This window comes from Rhyacophila brunnea, unplaced genomic scaffold (assembly GCF_057557595.1).
Source record: "Rhyacophila brunnea isolate RB1 unplaced genomic scaffold, BYU_Rbru_1.0 scaffold_1, whole genome shotgun sequence".
Classification (NCBI taxonomy): Eukaryota; Metazoa; Arthropoda; class Insecta; order Trichoptera; family Rhyacophilidae; genus Rhyacophila; species Rhyacophila brunnea.
This window is the reverse complement of record NW_028232751.1, coordinates 43,937,409-43,957,649: the sequence shown is the minus strand read 5'-3', so window position 1 is coordinate 43,957,649 and position 20,241 is coordinate 43,937,409. Positions and strand designations below refer to the sequence as shown.

At 32.0% G+C, this 20,241-nt stretch overlaps 1 protein-coding gene across 1 annotated transcript in view; it reads right to left on the bottom strand.

Annotated features, from left to right (window-relative positions):
- Positions 1–3,836: 3,836 nt before the first annotated feature.
- Positions 3,837–20,241, bottom strand: part of Cyp305a1 (Cytochrome P450 305a1) — a 37,950-nt gene continuing 21,545 nt past the window's right edge. Inside the window, exons 3-8 of the mRNA XM_085944523.1 lie at positions 19,189–19,404; positions 13,449–13,636; positions 9,676–9,787; positions 6,618–6,795; positions 5,476–5,741; positions 3,837–4,262 (exon numbers count right to left, since the gene is read on the bottom strand). Coding sequence (XP_085800649.1) covers positions 4,078–4,262; positions 5,476–5,741; positions 6,618–6,795; positions 9,676–9,787; positions 13,449–13,636; positions 19,189–19,404 — 1,145 coding nt within the window. The 3' untranslated portion in view covers positions 3,837–4,077. The remainder of the gene's footprint in view (positions 4,263–5,475; positions 5,742–6,617; positions 6,796–9,675; positions 9,788–13,448; positions 13,637–19,188; positions 19,405–20,241) is intronic.

Sequence of the window (20,241 nt, the reverse complement as noted above, 5' to 3'; positions counted from 1 at the left end):
AAATGAAGACAGATTACAGAAGAATTTTCTTTCATTTACTTATTCAAAACTGATTTTTGCCGACTTATTGAACATGGATTAAGATATGAATCTTTATCTCATGGTCTGGGATCCAGTCTTTGTGTGGATGGCATCTCAAGTAGTTTGTAGTGTGGTGTATCCAGTTTTCCGGCTTATCGACAATCTACAAGTGAAAATTTTTGCTTACTGATTACCAGATTTATGCAAATTCATACTATGTAGACACAGATCACAAATGACATGAAAAGTGATCACACGTAGGTATATCATGTATGAAAAATAGAGGAAGGATGTATATACCTACAAGTATGTTTTATTTTGGTTGCAGAGTACCCTTAAACTATCACATGCGGTATGTACATATCATGTTAAAAATAATTATCTTGTAAAAGTTCCTTTACGTTTACTTAGTGAGCCTTAATTATGGATAATTATAATAAGATTAAAAAAATGTGTAAAGTGGCACTAATAATTACTTTTTGAATAAAGTACACTTTTGAAGGTTAATATAAAAATGCACACTATTTTATTAAAAAAAAGCTCTTTATAAACGGTGTTTGGAATATTATGTTGGATTGCTTGATATTTGGTTTAAGGGTAAAGTATTATGCAAGCTTGTATGTTTGAGTGCCATACAGGGTTAGTTTAGATAGTTTAAGTATTTTGGACTATAAGCTTGTATCTATATGTAACTGTTATTGCTAGGGCAAAAATACATCAACAATTACTGTTATGAGGTGTCTATTTTCAAAAACTATTGAGTCTATAATTCAATATGTGTCTGCCGACCGTAACTGGCCGGTTATAACGTTAGTTTCTTTTCCCATTGTATTGTATTTTCAAATACGAACAATATGCCTTATTTTGTTGACTGATAAACCCTATATTGCATATTAACATTAAACAACTGAATACTGAACTATTCTAACTCGCATTTGAAATATTTTAGAAGAGAGTTCTTTGAAACAATCTACTTAAATTATTTATTACTTGTATAGATAAATGTATCCTTACATCATATTTTAGTAAGATTATTGATGAAAATAATGATGTATAAATGTGTACATAAATAATAAATAACTTAAATAGGATGTTTCGAAAAACACTCCTATAAAATATTTAAAATGTAAGTTAGAATAGTTCTTCATTCAGCGGACGATTTATTTGTATCATTTTAAATAATAATTGGGTTTTGTAATACAGGCTCTTTATTGCCACGCAGGTCAGGCGAATTAGAGAAATAGCATTCTAAATAAAAAGCCTTCTCAGCAAAGTTTTTCACATGGATGGTGCATTGTATTGCACCATACCTCACCTCCGCTTTACAATATGTTGGCGTGGTGGACTAGTCTGGTTGGCATGTTGCTTTGCAGTGAAGGCTTTTTGTTTAGATTTGCATTTTTTAAGTCTTCTGACTTGCGTGGCAATGGTAGTATTTGTCATATTATTTTTAATAAATTTGTACGTATTTTTTATGTGGACTTATGGATTTTTGCAAATCGACGCCTCCATATGTTGTATATTAAAGTTTATATGAATGTTCACATACTTTAGCATTAGCTATTGTTTTATTATGTGTTTTTTGTATACTAAATCTGTACTTACATTAATAAGTTACCTATTGTGCCAATCACTTAAAGAATTCCACACCATTCCTTAGTTATTTCATTGTTTGCACTATCTGTTTGCACTTCATTATTATTTACACTATTATACACAAAATGATAGGTTTTTATTATTTAGATATTATGTATACGTACGTACCTTTATACTATATAAATAGTATCCATCCACCAATTGCAACACTATAGAATATAATATCTCTCAATTTATCATTGATACTAGAAAAAGGTGAAACTCCATTTTAATTATAAACATTAATAATTGATATATAGCATTTAATTTACTTATTAGAATTCCATTTTATAACATATATTAAATTCCATAAAATTTGTGTTTTAGTCAAAGTTATTAAAAATTGGTTGTAACCAGAGGGTTGGAGCGGACCCTTTTTTGAGTTGCTCCGCTCTCGGACCTAATACTTGCTCTAGGCTCCGGATAAAAAAGTTATAATCTGTATTATATGTCTAATGTTAAAAAAAAAAAACAATAAGTAGATTTACATGGTTTTTTATTCATCATTTTCATTATTAATTCTATTAAACAAAATTCCAGACAGCAAATCATCTTTCATTATCTGCCTCTTCTGTCAAAAAAAGTAAGGTTATTTATCACTGGGCAGTGTTACCGTATTTAAAATACTTCAGTGTTGTAAAGTGTCAAATATAATATTTACATTGGATTTTAGGATGAAAATTTAATAATAATTAAAAAAACATCTGGAATAGTGGAGCACTACAAATTTTCGGTGCTCCTGCACCGGGTAAAACCCCATTGTTCCACTGCTTCTAGCTCCGTGCCAACGCTCTGATTGTAATACCATTATTAAATCATATTACGAAATGGTAATATATTAATTGCTGGGGTTTAGTGCACTGATGGTGATGTATTGAAAATTATTAAGTAAGACCAATTAGAATTTCATGGACCTTGAGTTTTCGCAAATTTACATAATGAATAAAAAGGGACAACAGAAAGTTATGAGGCAGACAGGCATTTTTTTTTAATATTTTAATTTCAGTAAAAATTGTACATGTAAAATCTGCACGTTAACACATTGATATGTACATTCAAGTTGTCGATACCCTACTTCTATAGGGAAACAGCTCAAAATTTCACAGTTTTGAGTTAATAATGCCTGAATTAATAATAATGAATTATAATGAAAGTTGTTTTCTTTATAATTCAACAAAAATTTCTTCAACGGGTTATAAAATGGAATTACACTTTCTGGGATTAATCGTTAATTCAATTATAAACTGGAATGTCTGGGTTGATTATTTGTTAAAGTGTAAAATTTCATAGTACATTACTAATTTAATTAGAACTAAACAGAATATAAACACATTTACCTATAAATCAAAGTCAAACTCCTTAAATGAGAATTTGTATAAAATTTTCAAACGCCATTATCTTAGAACCAAGTATTTTGTGTTGTTTCGCTATAGAAGTTGTGTATCATTATGTACAAAATCAACAGGTCTATTCTTAACGGTTACCACTTTAGCACGTTTCCATTATTTTCATTGGTCAAAATTAGCATGGGAGGCATCCTATAAACAAAACAGTTATTGACTGCTATCTCTAATTCATAATATGTACGGTGAAAATTTAGATATGCCAGTCAAATTTAGATATGTTTGTAATGCCAAACCCAAGCGGATAATACTGAAAACAAGCGGATAAAGCCAAACGAGCGCCATCTAGTTGGTAATGTGTCGAACACAAGATTTTTTTATTGACACATCGGACATATCAACGTAACCTACAATTTTCGTAGTCATGTCATTGTGATTGCAGCAAAACCGTCAGATCTTGCGTCTTAATTTTCAATATGTAAAATTGACATACTCTGTCTCGTTCTCAAAGTTAGCACGGCTAAGCGAGGGGCTGTTAAAAGATAGCACCTTTTGACAGTTCAGACAGTTAACTTTTTTTTACATAATTTACCGCCAGAATACGTAAAGTGATAATTGTGATATATTTATCACAATTAACTCTTTTTTTATGTTAAGTGATATGTTAGAATAGGCCTGCAGCTCTGTATTTTGTATTCTTCACTATTCTCCTCTACTTAGAGTTACAAACTTTTCTAGTTTCAATGAATAATTTTACTGACAATAATACTCTTTATATTTTACACGTCATGTTATTTGCCATACATTGCCACAATTTTCATAAAAAGAAAAAACCTGTTTTAAGTTTTTTTGTTTATTTTATTATTTAAGAGTTATCAAGACATTGTGTAATAATTATTTATATTTGTAATATTATGTAACTTGTTTATGTGTTTATGAACAGTATTATATTAAAATAAAATGATGAATGATATCAATGTCTTATGGTTTTTATTGTTATGTATTTTCTTGAAATAATATTTTTATTCAGATAAATGGTTTATTATAATAAAATATCAATTGTTTTACTTATATTTAACTATCGTTCAAATCTTGGTAGCACACTAGCGTTATACTTTGGTGGACTGACTGTGATACCAACATTGGGCTTGATGGAAGGCATAATACCGTTGGTCGTTACAATTTTAAAGCGCTGCATAACTCCCGCGAAGAATAGGAAGAAACATCCACGGGCAAGCGCTTCTCCAAGACACCTCCTACGACCTGCAAAATAGAAATAATGTTAATAGGATCCAAGTGTCAATTTAAAAATATTATTAAAAAAAATATATTCCAATTCTTTATTGAAAATATAATATAATAGCTTAAGAAACATACTTATTAGACAAAATCTTTAAAAAATATTTTAGTCAGTGGGATCTATTGCAATCTGGGTGAGTACTTTAACAATTAGCTCATTAAGTCAAAGTGTCTGCAGATAATATTTCTAATATCCATGTAAGTAAAGATGTTTTCAAATTCCCTCAATTGATAGCTACCATCTTTGTAATTCAATCAATATAACAACACTACCAAATTAGATCCATTGATGGCGTTCGGTTTCAAAAATTTTTTTTTTAATAAAGAATGCTACATTATTTAATCTTTTGTATATCACGATATTAATTATTAATGTCGCTAACTTCCTGAAGATTACCAATTGGACTATAAGAGATAACCAATTCTATTATGCTAGTATCAATTTAGGCAATAATTGGCTCCTTAAATTGAAGATCATCATTATGTTGATGCTTGTAGGTAGTCTAAATCAGTAGTCTCGAAAATCAGGTATATGTGAGCATATGCCAAGGAAAACAGGTTTTATATGTGCCGGTATTAATTGGAACAAATATTAACTTCTTATGTTAATCAAACATATTGTATTCTAATATAGATATTATAAAAAGCCTGTAAACTTGAAATTGCGAGTATCACACAGCAAACGATGTGCGCCTATCGTTTGATACCTATGTAAGGTATCATTTTCTGTGGTGTCGCGAATATACATGTTATATTATTCGATACCCAACTTAAATAGGGAAGCAACTTAAAATTTCAAAGTTTTGAGTTAATAATGTCATTCGATGTAGAAAGGTCTTTTATTCATAATTCAACAAAAAAAATAATCAAAAATTTCTTTAGCGGGTCATAAAATCGAATAACCCTTTCTGAGATTAATCATTAATTCAATTACGAGTATAAACAGGAATGTCTGGGTTGATTATTTATTAAACTGTAAAGTTTCATTGTGCATTGGTAAGTATTAAAGAACTAATTAAAAAATAAACACATTTACCTAAAAAATCAAGGAGGCTTTGTACAAAACTTTCAAACGCCGTTATCTTAGAACAAGGTATTTTGAGTTGTTTCCCTATGAAAATTGGGTATCGATTTATACAGATATAACAAGTTTGTACACCAGTTTGATGATTCTTACCTAATCCAAATGGCATCATACGATCGACAAGACTATCGATAAGTTTTCCATCATTTCCAATAAACCGTTCAGGTCTAAACGCTTGGGGATCACCCCAGATCTCTGGATCCATATGAACTGAGAATAGGCTGATGAGGACGACCGTATTCTTCGGGATTGTGTAGCCTTCAAGTTGTGTATCGCGAACAACTCTGCGGGGTCCAGTCAGAGGAACAATATTGAAATATCGCTGAATCTCGTGTAATACTGCCATTGTGTAAGGAAGCCTGTGAAAAAACACTTTTAATTAAAATGACATTCAATTAGCGACAATTGAATACATCACATTACTTTGATATTTGCAAAAGGTTTTCTAAACTGCATTAAAATATAATATAATTTGACTTTTAATAAAATTTATTAATAGGTTCTTTTTCGTTTATATTAATTTTATTTTCTTTTAACATGAGAATTTTTTAAACTCTTTATTTCTTGGTCATTGTAATGCATTATTCTACTTTAATGTCAGACAACCATTTATCAATAATTATTGCAATGCCAGTGATGAGCTTTTGCCGGTCTGCATGCAAAATATATGTCTAATTAGTACCTATACCCAGGTCTTAAAAACCTATGTACGACAATCATCATTGTCTCATCAATAATTTTATAACAAATCGATGTTAGCCACTTACTTAAGACAAAAACGAAATTTGTCAGACCTGGGATTCGAACGCGAAACCTACTACTTCATAAACGGACATTACCACTCGTCAATCGCAAGTGTAATAATATGATAACAATATATCAGTTAATGAGATAAAAAAATATAATATTATAAAATAAATCATTCATCACTATCGTTAATTTGGAGTTAACAATAATATATAAACTTTCCATTTGTAGGTAGGTATGTACTTATCATCATAGAAGATCCAAAGTTCTAAACAGTACAATTAATTTTCCCTGATTTTAAAACAAAGTTTTTTACTAATTCTACAATAATAATTAATTGCCCAAGTATAGAATAGATAATATAACAATAGAATTATTGCGATCAAAAAGTAAATAAAACCGAGAGTGTTCACTGAATTGTGCGTTGAAAAGTTTCCCACTGAAAATTCTTCATTAATAATAAATTATCATTAGAAAAAATATCTTACAAATGTTTATCTTCTAAGCATGGTGTTCTATTCAGCAGGACTTTGTCCAGCTCGGCGTGCACTTTTGCCTGGATCTCAGGGTGTGTCAACATCATGAGGAAGGCGAAATCTAAGGAGTTACTTGTGGTTTGTGAACCGGCAATGAACAAGTCCAGACACACCATGATGAGCTGATCGTCTGAAAAATAACATTTTAACTTTTATTTAGAAATAAGTTTTCATTTAATTACAATGAAGAATAGGTAACGACCCGACAGTATAGACTTAGAGGTAGGTATTAAAACCTTTTTTATATGACAATTGTCGCAATAAGTCGCTTGATTGTGGAAGGAGTGAAAAAATTATCTCGAATGCAAGTTATCGTTGAAAAATCAATTGGTATTAAATTTTAAGCTAATTATTGTTAATGCTAATTCGATACTTTACCAACATAACTTTCATTAATGTACTATGTTAAAGAATAAATTAAGAATGAAAAATAACATCTTTCGCCGGCAAGCAAACTTACTATAAGTACCTACATAGAATCAGAGGGGATTTACTGGCGTGCAAGAGTAGGGCTTCGCGCTTACTGGGGCTCCCAAATTAAAAAAGAAACCAAAAGATATAAGGTAAAGAAAAATATTGAAATCTTTTTCAACATTTCAAAATTGTGTTCTTGCAGTACTATGAACCGTATACAGTGACATTCCGTGGGGATAGGAAGGAAGACGTTGCATAGGGCCGGCACACAGTTAAGGGCAAGGAATGAAGGAGGGATGTGCAGTGGGGGTTTCCATGAAGCAGACAATGCGGTCTAACGAGAAAGTAAATTAATCAAAGCATGAAAAATCCTTACAACTTAATTATCTTTATGTTGTCATACAATGTCGTGGGTCCCAGGTTCGAATCCTGGGTCTGACAAATACAAATATTGTTTTTCAATTTATGTTTGGAGTCAAAGTGGTTAACATCCATTTCTCGTAAAAACAAAATCCCCATATGATCATGTAAGGATCAAACATGGTGAAGTAGTAGTAGTAGTAATACATATTGTTATGGCAATTTATCGCACAGGCGACATTTTTACAAGGGTGACTACAAACTTGTCAGCGCCACATACCTAAAACGATCACTGTTTGAGAGTAGGTTTTGTGAAAATGCTCAGTAGATTGTGTAGGTAGGTATATGTCAATTTAAGATTTGTATGTATTTTTGTCTGTTTAAGATAGCCAAAAATAAATAATAAGTAGGTGGGTACCTAACAAATTTGTAGACAATTTGAAATTACAAATAAAAGAGGGCGGCACATTGCTTAAGGACGTCACTGACCAGCTCACACAGAAAAGTAGGTACGTCCTCAGAAAATATTAGTAGGTATATAGGTATAGATATATTTGGAAAAAAAGTGTTCATTTAACAATCAATCATTTTGAAATGCGGGGTTTCGCGCTATTTTAAAATATGTAGGAGTTCAATCTTTATTAAACTATAAATGAATTACTACACTGTCTAAAAAGAGCTGGATTATTGGTACCTACCTACTGTAAATAGTGCAGCCGAATGGCCCTAGAGACATCCTAGCAAGACCAACTCAAAGCATAATTAAAATTTATAAGCATTTTTACCGCCACTGTACTTTTATTTAATTATTTTACATCAAGGACTGCCTAAAATATGTTATTAAATAAACATAATTCATTTTTCGAATTTTTGATATTATGCATGTTTTCTGACTTTATTGTTATTATGTTGTTTTCTGGATTCTAGTGTCGTTTTTCTTCGAAAATAACAGTAAGTATTTAATAGAAATCTATATGTCGTTGACTACTCACATAATACTATAAAAAGAGTATTATTATTAATGTTAATCAATGGTGTTGCGTAAATGTTTTTATTATTATTTTTTAGCGATCTGGAAACATAAATACTTTTCCCTATGCCAATTAATTTGTTTTTCAGCCCCCGGGGCAGGTGCCATTTAGAGAGCCCTATTAGTCTTATGGTAAAGGGTCTTCAGGTCTGAAAAATATTTAGATAAATAGAGCCCTTTAAAAATTGTTTAACACAAAAAAATCCACAGTGTTATTTTCCTCTAGGGCTGAATTGCAACTTGCGAGACAGTGAACATATTTTATCTCTTGCATGGAAAACGATAAAATTTTGTAAATATCGCTAAGAATGTATTAAGTATGTATTTTTGGATAACCATGATTTTATTTTGTTAATTTAACTCTATTATTCAGAAAATATGCCAACAGCACTTGCTACAGTTCGAAAATTTTAACAAAGACTTGACCGAGTAATGCCACTGAACTTCTAAATGCAAAAGTATTTTGGAAATGCTAAACAATTTCTGTATTTTGAATATTCATATTTAAACTGTGAAACAATAAATTATTCGCGCTACTAAGCAAAAATGAATATGTAGACAATAATATAATATAGTATGCGTTTGCTACTGCAGTTTTATAGCTAGGTATTATAATTTTTCAGTTTTTTTATTTATTTTTAGACAACCAATTAGTGGCGGATTTTCATGAAGCAGATGAGGTGGTCACTTCGTCAAAAAGTACCATAATATTTATAAATAAGTCAAAACATAAAAAATTAAGGGAAATACAGATTAATACACCTGGTGACGATTTATCGCATACCATAAACAAACTTTTCGCAAGGAGGCGGCAAAATCTGTCAGAACCTCAAGGGGGCACCCAAAACCACCACCACAGCCAGCACGTACATAAATTCTTTCGACCATGTTTGATCCTAATATGATCATATGGACCTCCACAGAATGGAGGTTTGTATTGACAGATATTGTTTTTACGAGAAATGAATGTTAGCCACTTGCTCAACCTGTTAGGTCCATACTCTGACTCATACACAAATTGAAAAACAATATAATGCAGTTGTCAGACCCAGGATTCGAACCTGGGACCGACGATGCAATAGGCAAACGTTCATACATGCACGTACATAAATAATAACCGAAAACACAAGAACAGCCGAACGCAAATAACATGTTATAAAGAAAATCTTAATTTATTGAAAATACGAAATAATAATATTTATTTACCAGTGAACGTAGATCTTTTGTCCCCTTTCTTCTCGTTCATTTCACACAAAAACGTGTGAATAAGATCTTCATCAGCTATGGAAGTAGTTTTTCTGTGTTCATTGATTGCTTCCTGTAGAAATTATAAAATTTTAATGACCGTGTCATACCAATTAATAGGTCGGACTGCAAAAGTACATCTTTTAATGACCGTGTCATACCAATTAATTGGTCGGACTGCAAAAGTCCTATATCTTTGACGACTCTTAAAAATTTTAATAGGACGCGCACTGTTTTAGCAACATGCTTGTATTTGGATTATGATTTATAATATATAATATGTACCATAATTCTTATAATATTATTATACAAATAGTTACATTTAAAAAAAGAAAAAAATAATATAGGTACAATGTCTATAATATTTCGTGCAAACAAAACATCAATCAATTAACTCGCTGTCATTAAACGCAGAAATTTAAAGAAAAACACACACACACACTGCAAACACATGAAACAAATTTGAAATTACACATTGATAGGGCTGAACAAAAATTATTGATGGAGCATAAACGTGTAAATGTAATAAAGTGTAAGTAAACGTGTAAATAAATAAAAAAAAAACGTGCAAAAAAGACTACGTTCGTCACGCTTTTTTAGAGTACTTATACGTTTTATAACTTGTTTGCACTCTTTACCATACTGATACGCCTCTTTGCCTGATTACCTTGCATAAAATTAGATCAAATGATATTCACTTGTATTATTATATGTAGTAATAAATAAAAAGATATATACTGTGTGTAAAATATATTCTAAATTATATTTTTAGAATATATTAAGATCATTTTCATCCTAGAGCCGGAGATTTCAGATTTCCAAACTGGGAGGCGCGAAAACTTCAACACAATTCACTTAAAACCAGAATCCATATTTTCATATAGTGAAAGTGACGTGACAAATATTTATTTGAATATGTAGATGTTGAATTTATATAAAATTGAAGAAAAAAATAATATAGCCACAGGTTTGCAGTTTGCAAATGCATAGTTTATAAAACGGCCGCTAGTTATAAACTATACAAAAAACAGTCCTATAAAAGGAAATATGGCGACATTTTTTATAACACCTCACTTCTATACTATTGTGAAGCGCGCTGGCTATCTCGTGAAAAAATTAAGTCTGAATAAAAGGGTCAAATCATAATGTTGAAATTTGACGCAAGTTTGTTTAGGAACGATAATTTTGTTGTATTTGGTTGGAATTTAAAAAAAAAATGAGTGAATAAATCAATGCAAGGACCACTAATGCATTCACTGATTTAAAAAGACAGAGTGAAGGCATTCATAAAAATTTGGAGCTTTGGAAATCAAAATTACAAAAAAAATAAGTTCGCCATATATCCACATTTAAATTATTTCTACGCCAGATATATATTGAAGCAAACAAAAATCTATTTTCTGAGTTCTTGGTTTGTTTGATAATGCACTTTTAACATTCATACTAAAAACTATTAATAGTAAAAAAAAAAAGTCTAGTCTGTTCTGTTTCAGGACTATTAAATATTTTAAATATGTGGTTGAAAGATCCTTATCTCGGGCTCCGCATGTGGGGCCAGTGATAGAATCCATTTGTCAATGAACGATGACACATTTGGATTGACTACTATCGAAATTGATTGTGCTAATAAACAAGCACATTCATCGCATGAAAAACAAATTAATTTAAAAATGAATATATAAGTACTTAGTAAAAGTTTTTTTCATTTTTGTATTAGTACATTGTTGACTATTTAAAAAGGGGTCTGTATTATTTAATGAAATAAAGGGAGGCGCCAAGATTGTTTTTTTTTAAGGGAGGCGTAGTAACATAAAGCTTGGAAATCACTGCTCTACATAAACAAGTATAGTGGCACTTACTGATGAATTAAATTTATCACAATCACAGAAGGACCCATCAAGGAGAAGACTCAATGTAATTATTCCTAAATAACAAATAATTACAAAAACAAATCGCTTTACCACATCTCAGTGTAAATTACAAACACAATTCTACAATTTGAACTAATTACTGAATAAAACAAAATAGCGCAGGCGAACATAAGACCATACAAATTTAATTATATACAGTACATGGGCATTCATTTATAATAAAATCGAGAGATGTCGATCTAATTCGCTTCATTGAAATAACTTCAAAAAGAGTATTTGAACAGTTGTAATATAACACCAGGAATTTCAATCATATACCAACTCAAAATGATTGTTTTAAAATACGCGTTTTCTTTATACCTGCAATATTATTGAAGCTGTTGACCAATATATTTTCTGAGATATTTGAAAAATAGATAAGCAAAGGTGCGTTTCCCTAACGCAGTAGATCAGCAATAGAAATTAAAAGAGCGCCCCCAAAGAATTAAAACCTGTCACTCAGTTATTCAATTATATCTAAATTAAAAAAAAATGCATATTTATCACAAACTGAGTGGGGAAAAGTTATTGCCTAAAGCATGACAAAAGTAGGGGTTCTAATAGCTCCTGATTGGAAGTAAAAATAGGTTATTAAAGTAGGTAAATACGAACAGTGAACAAAACAAGAAAATGCGCCCCCTACGTAAATTTGTGTCTATAATATCGATTTATTTTCAATTAACTTGTAGGTATTTAGGTAGGTATATACAAATACACCTAATAAGCAATAAGCAGAGATAATACAAAAAAAATGTTTGAATGCATTTATTTATTTGGAAAATTAAAATTAGATTGTTATTTTTTTATTGTAGGGAACCTCAAAGTCAGTCAGTGCGTCGGGCCTCTATGTCACTTAACGCGCCACTGCGGATAAGTGTAAAAAAATGAAAGATTTAGGCACATTTGTTGCTGTATGTCCAATCAATGGCCGTTAATCCATTGGAAAAAATTGTAAGGGGGTCTTCAAGTCTGTCAGATCTTCGGAATTCACTTACCCAGGCAAAATGTGCATTGCACGAGAGCGGGCAAAAATCCAGTTTTTTTTAATTAGTGGCCGCCGACTTTTACATTTATATTTCCTCTCAGTGGACCAAAATTGAACAATAACACTGTCATATTAATACTATTACTTAATACCAATCATAAAATATATGCATACATATTTAAAATATGTTATATTATACAATTACACCTTACTTACATAATTTTTAAAGTAGGTTATTTATTGACTAAGGTAATTTGCATCCCCCCTCCCCTCCCCCCACCAACTCATGGGATTTTTTTATTACTTAACTACAATTTACACCACAGTCTACTATACCATTCATAATTATTTTTCTTTAGCCATGGGATATGTAAAATACATAGTACATCTGTTGACATGTTGACACATATTTTTTTATTGGATGTATTTGTGACGGCCTGTTGAATTTCGAACAACACAAACACACCCTCCAAAATAAACACGCCCCGCACCACACTCGGTTTTAATCGAGCGTATCACGAGTCACTACGTTTTATGTGAAGCATCTGTACAGTTGTTTACGCCTGGTGATGTCCTAGGAGCAGTTACAAGAGACTGAGGTCGCCACGCTCTCAAGTGAGCTTTGACTGAGTTTACTGATTTTACTCTAATGCAAAGTGCCGGGGAGAGAAAAGGCACAAGGAAATTAACAAAAAAGAAAGGAATTTATCAAACATAATACAAAAAAAATGAAGCTGAAGAGATCTTCAAATTAAGGTAAGACGCCGCAAATTTAGAACAGGGGTAGCCGAGTTTCAAGGGGAAGGGACATATTTTATTAAGTACCAAAATATACTGACCATAAAGAATACGTGTAACTGTTGATTCAGGCTCTTTAATAAATTATATCCTGTCTTGTTTGGAGCGATAAACCTGAGCCACGGAAATTGGTTGAGGAAACCGCCGGCCATGTCGAAGGCTCGAGACCGCTCACTCAATAAAGTCAGCAACTTTGGGAGACGAGCATCATCTTTATCAATTCTTTTACCTGAAAAACACCACTTGTTAAATTATTCACTTAATAATTTATTATTATTATAAGTCTAAATGACAAATTTTATGAGAATATAATGCATTTTGTTTCTAATATCCACTGCTTAATTCGCTAACCAGCTAACTGCTCTTTTAACCAAAAATTAAATTTTTATGGATTTTTTTTATAAAACATATTTTCTATCCTCACACAAAATTTCAAATTCATAAACTTATAAATACATGCGTTATCGTTCTTCACACAAAATAGCCAACTGCAGGTGCCAAATTTCTAATATCATAAGAAAATAGAACAACTCCGCTCTTTATATAACTGTTCTTTATATAAAAGGGAAGCTAAAATAGTATATTAATTCATAGTGCAGCTTATATTATGTAAAAAAATCCAAGTGTATTTTTGGAAATGTTAAATTCCGCTCGATAGTTAATTTATTAGTTTATTAAGTATTTTAAGCAGATTAAGCTGTCGATATCCTTTTTTAAAAAGTAGGTACAATATGGAATCTCAAGGTGTTGACCTTATTTTTTTTTGGAATTGTCACCGTTCTCTCATAGTCTGGCCTGGTCCTTAATTTCCCAATTTCAACCACATTCTTCTATTATTTTTACAGGATGTGATAATATAACAAATGGCATTATTTTACAAAAATCAATTAAAGTATAATATTAATTAATTAATATAATTAATAATTAATGATGAACTCAAAATATGAATGCAGCTGAAATGGTGGACTGCTTTGAGAGAAAGATCCCGAGGTGGATATACGGACCCATGAATGATGGTGGGGAGTGGAGAATTAGGTACAACACGGAACTATACCGCTTATACCAAGATTCAAAACTCTCTACCTTCATAAAACTCCAGAGGCTAAGCTGGGCTGGCCATGTCCAGCGTATGCCTGAGTCACGGATACCGAAGAAGATCCTCGAAGGAAACCCACGGGGGGAAAGGCCAGTGGGAAAACCACGCACACGATGGGGTGATAACATTACAAAAGATGCCAACCAGCTGCTAAAAATCAGGAACTAGAAAAGACGTGCGGAGGACCGTTCCGGCTGGAGGACGGCGGTGGAGGAGGCCAGGGCTCGACTTGAGCTGTAGCGCCATCGAAGAAGAAGAAGAATTAATTAATGTGCTTCGATTCGTATTTACCAAGTCTGATTGTAGAAGGAGAAAATATTGTAAATGATTAAAAACTTTATACGATTAACAATGAATAAGTCAAGAATGACTAAAAAGACCGATGAGACTCATTCCGTAACAAAACAAAATTTGCAGAAGCTAAATCATTAAAAGTTTTTGATAATACTATTTGTTTTTGTATGTAAATAAATAGGTACAATGAACAACAATAATTGGCATTTTATATTTTCTAAAAAAGATAACCCAAAAAACACCTAGTTAACGGGTCAATCTGAATTATAATAATAATATGTTTTAGAATTAGCTATCTGTTAAAAAAACTGTATAATTTAAAGAAAACCGCCATAAATGTCAATATTATTAAAATAGTTATTTTATATTAAATACGTACCGACCTTATAGATTAAGTACCTATACGCAATTGCAAACATATTTACGTTAAAATAGGCCAAATAACTTTTTCAGTGAAAATAGATACGGTTTATCATAATAGCGATTAGACAACAACAGTCTTAGTCAGCATTAAGCATTTAAATTTCAAATAATTAATCAAAATTTTGATAATTGTTATTGTTATTATTAATTAAATATATTATTGAAAATGAAACAACGTTATAGCCAAAAATATAGGGCAAATAGTGCGGACATTGGACACTATGATAATGATAATATTGCCAATCTCAACTGATAGCTATATATATTTTTTGGTTTATTTATTTGTATGTAAGTATATATTTTTAAATCCGTTGCTTTATTCAAAACCAATTAACGCGCATTTATGATTTTATGTATCAAGGTGTGAAAAACGTCTTATAGTATTGACATGTTATGTACGTGGTTAGTGTTTAGCGAGGTGTAAATTATAATAATGTAGGTACTTATTATGAATAACACAATATTTTATTGATACAGTGAAACCCCGATTCTACGGTTTTCAAGGGACCCTAAGAAAAAAACGATTAATGCGGGATATATAAATATCAAAAAAATAAAAACTCGTTTTTCTTTATTATTTTCTTCTTTCTTAATTATTTTCAGTTTCTTAGCTAGAGTTACAGTTTTTTCATGGGGGGCATTTTAGTTGCGACTTATAAAAATTCGTGTCTGAATGTATCATAAACAATTCTCCGAAAGCGAAATGAAAAATATTCAACAAAAACAGTCAATCGGGATAATATTTGTGACGGGACCATAATATTTAGACGATAAATATCGAGGAAAACGATAAATCGGGGAACAGTTGATGCGGGAATATTTAACATTGTTATTATGGGTGTTTAGCGGGACTTTCAAAAATGAACGATCCATGCGGGAAAAGGATTTATGCGAGAACGGTAGATCGGGGTTCCACTCTACTAGTACTACTGAGGCGCCCAGTTCCGAAATCCGCCATAACAAAACCACGAAAAACTATTCCAACATCGTTACTCTGAGATTCCGACAATTTTTTTTTTCATTGTGAGCATTATTTAAAGACCTTTTCATAATATAAAACAATACAGAGCATATTAAAATAATAACACAATTAGTTAAACTCCTAGTAAGTAGGTACCTACCACAGTAACTGAATTTCAAACTATCAAAATGTGGATTTCGGAACTATATCAGTGATATTTATTTTTGATTTTCGAGACTTTTGGAACTGTAACGCAACGAAAACTATATAGTTACTTATAATAATAATATTATAGTAGCAGAGCCAGCTGGCTATGGCCACTGGCCAGTCAGTCTCGCTAGTAATATTATATTCTCTTAGGATATTAAGTCAAGGTGGGTGGTCTTAAAGAAATGACAATTTGCCAATATTACATAATTAATAGCCTACAGTATTTTTTTGTTTACATTAAAAAAATATCTTATAACGGCTATATTCAGCTGAGGGTATGGACTAAAAATATAATGACTATGCGACGCGCGGATTGTGTAAATGACGCGTGCCGAACAAAACATAATTTGTCATAAAAATCCAACATGCGTCACTTTAATGTTATGTTTATTGTTGTATTAGTAATAATAATAATATATTAATTGACATGTTTTCTTTTTCAGGTACATACATAACGTTTTTTAGTCATCTTTACACGATATAAGAATCACACCTCGACTACCGCTCTCCGATTGGCGACGAATGCGAAATCTCGTCCCACCTATTGTTGAAAATTATTTGTCGTTTCACTTATCTATGCTCTTAGTTGTACCGTGTAATTACAAGATTCACATGGAGGACTGATTTCACAACTTTTATAGAATATTATATCGTCCAAATGGAGGCAAGAATGTGCCTTTTTGCTAATTTGACTTAAGTGCATGGATATGCTAGAAATAGGCAAAATTTTAATATGCCAAAGACCAGAAGTGCTACTGGTTCTAGAAATGGGCGAAATAACGACATTACTTTTCACAAAATTGCGCGCCAAAATACGAAATAAAGGCACTAAATATATAATAGACAACAAGACTCCAAAATAGATAAGTAATATTATTATATAAATCAAAATTGTAAGGCTCATAATAAACCTAGGTTAAGGTAATGAATTCCCAAAAAGTTTAATCTTGATTATCTCAGAAGTGACTGTGGCATGGTTGGGACGATATACGACGGGTTTTGGAAATGACAATCAAATAACGGTTTTGAGGAACCATTATTGTCATGAATGTAGCGGATTTTGCAAATGGGCACGTTTTTATATGAAAAAAAATGTAATACATACTTGTTTTAGGATTCTTCTAAAATGTTATATTACATCTACGCTATTGGACGTAAAATGTACTGTTTTGAGCACTGATCGTACACGGACGAAGCATTTAATTTCCATATGGTATTTTTTACGTGAGTAAAAATCAGTTATTTGAGTATTGAAAACAGCGATTTTTAATTTTGAATAAATATACCTATACTAAATACTATACTACGAAATAGCAGAAAACTGGAAACACCGTTATTTTTGTCGGAACGAAAACCGGAACTGGACCAATATATATATTTTTACTTAAACTGGAACGAAAAAAATAACGAATCGAAGAACAAAAGCGGAATAATTTGACTTTAGTCGTTTCTTCCACCTTGCCTCAATTATATCATTAATATAATGTTTATATTAATTCAATAATATAATATTGTTATTAAATATAATATTATTATTTATTTTACATTTATCAATATTCTTAAACATATTATATCATTTTGCTAATGCGTGATTACGCAAATGTTCTGATTTTATTATTCTTCTAATTATTATATTATTAGTTCAATATTATGAAAACCGGCGATAACTAGAATTAATAGACCAGCACAAATTATTTATTTATAAATAGATATATATAATAATAAATAATATTTCCTAATTTTTTATAATTTTCCAAATACCTACGTTGTTTGTTCTATAATTTTCCATGTAACCTTTGACAATGTTACTGCGTAGACCAATCTCCATTTTATTATATATTTATTTATATTAAACTAAACATCTGGAATAACCAAGCTGTAACGTGTCGGCTTATGAAGTCGTGGATCTTGGTAATTAATGTTGTTTTGATTGCAATTGTGTACGACGGAAACTGTCCAAAGTATATTTAGTTTGATAATACTGTGTGACTGTATACGGACATTTCTGTAGGGATAGTTAACAAAACTCGTCTCACGTTAGTTTGAAAATTAACGCGAAGAAAACGTTTTATGCAACAGCACCTGTTCTAAACCAGATTTCCCTCTGATTAGCGAGGGGCAAATTCCTGGGGGTATACATCACGGGAGAAGGCATTTTGCAGAGAGAGCTCGCTATCTGAATGGGAATGGCTGGAGCAACGTTCAACTCGATGCGAAGTGTCTTTGACGATTGTACTTGATCAAAACCAAATGCCGCCTATTCGACGCTTGCATTCAGACGGTGCTGCTTTAGGGTAGCGAATCATGGCACCGTACAAAGGCTCAGAGCAATGTATATTGAGCTTCAAAAACAGATGTTTGACGCATGCTGGGTGAGTGGTGGTATGACTTTAGGAGCAACGAGGACATAAGAGAAGGCACCAACCAGCCTCTCATCACGCTGAGAGTTAAGAGGCGATGTTGGACCTGGCTGGGCCACATGCTGCGAATGTCAAAGGAGAAACTCAACCTGGCTTGCCTGTTCTTCAAGCCAACTAGATTCCGGCGTCCAGGAAGGCCGCTAAATACTATCTATATAGTGGCTGGTTTGACCTGGAACGATGCAAGAAGACTGGCGAGCAACATGGATTCTTAGCGGCGTCTCGTGGTGTCCATACGATCTAACTAAGGGGCGGATATGGCCGAAGAAGAGTTTACAAAACAGTTGTGAGCTGTTCATGCGTGGATGTATTTTTGTCTAGACTAGGTTGATGGGAAGATTGTGTTCGAATTAAATTGTACAATAATATTAGCTTACCTGCGGTGAACATCCATAGCACATTGATAACGTGTGGCGCCAACATGGTGTTCAAGTAAACGTCTTTGCCGTGTTCTTCGCATGACTTCACGAGCTGGTGCAACTCTTCGATAATGTATTCCTCCATTATTGGTTTTCCGAAGCCGACATTACGCAAATGTCTCATCGCAAATTGACGATGCTCTTGCCACAGGGGTCCATCAACTCCAGTTATGCCTAAAACAATTAATACACGCATTCAAATATTTCTCGTGATTATAAGATATATTATAAAAATGTGTAACACTAAATAATTTGTACTATCAATAAAATTGACGCACAGCACTTACATAATGAATAATGATATAGGTACATTTACCTTTATGAATGCATTACTGATATTGGTAATTATTTGGATATTAATTTTGGTGTGTGAATGTCTATACCAGCGCATCTATTCTATACACAAGACAACTATCGGCCGCTATCGGCAGTATTGAAGTATTATAATTGTTACAATCTGCCGTCTGAACAGTCAAAACTGTCTATCTCGCTCTAGAATTTATGCACAACCAAGAGACATGCTGTTAAAACATATCACTTATTGTAATAATTACAACTAACTTATCTAACGTAATTATTGCAATAAGTGCTAATACTTCAATACAAAAATATGAGAAACTATCCTCTATAGCTGCCGATAGCAGTCTTGTGTATAGAATAGATGCGCTGAGATGGGTAATCTTTTTATGTTGGAAAGTCGCATAAAGTTAGCATCAGGGAACTCAGAAATAATGGGAACTGAAATACACAACGGGTAAGGCGATAGCAGGTAACCGACTCGAGTAAGGATGAATCCGGATTAAACTTACACACGTGTTAAAAATACGTTTTACGTCGAATACTAAAAACTGCTCTCGGTTTATGCATTTACGCTCATTTAATGTTGGTGTATTACACACACTATTGCACGTGCATAATGCGTGTTTCATTTTCGTAGGACACTCATACATTCAAAAGCCTGCTTCACCATGCGGCGTATTGAATATTGCCTATTGCTATTCTATTTATTAT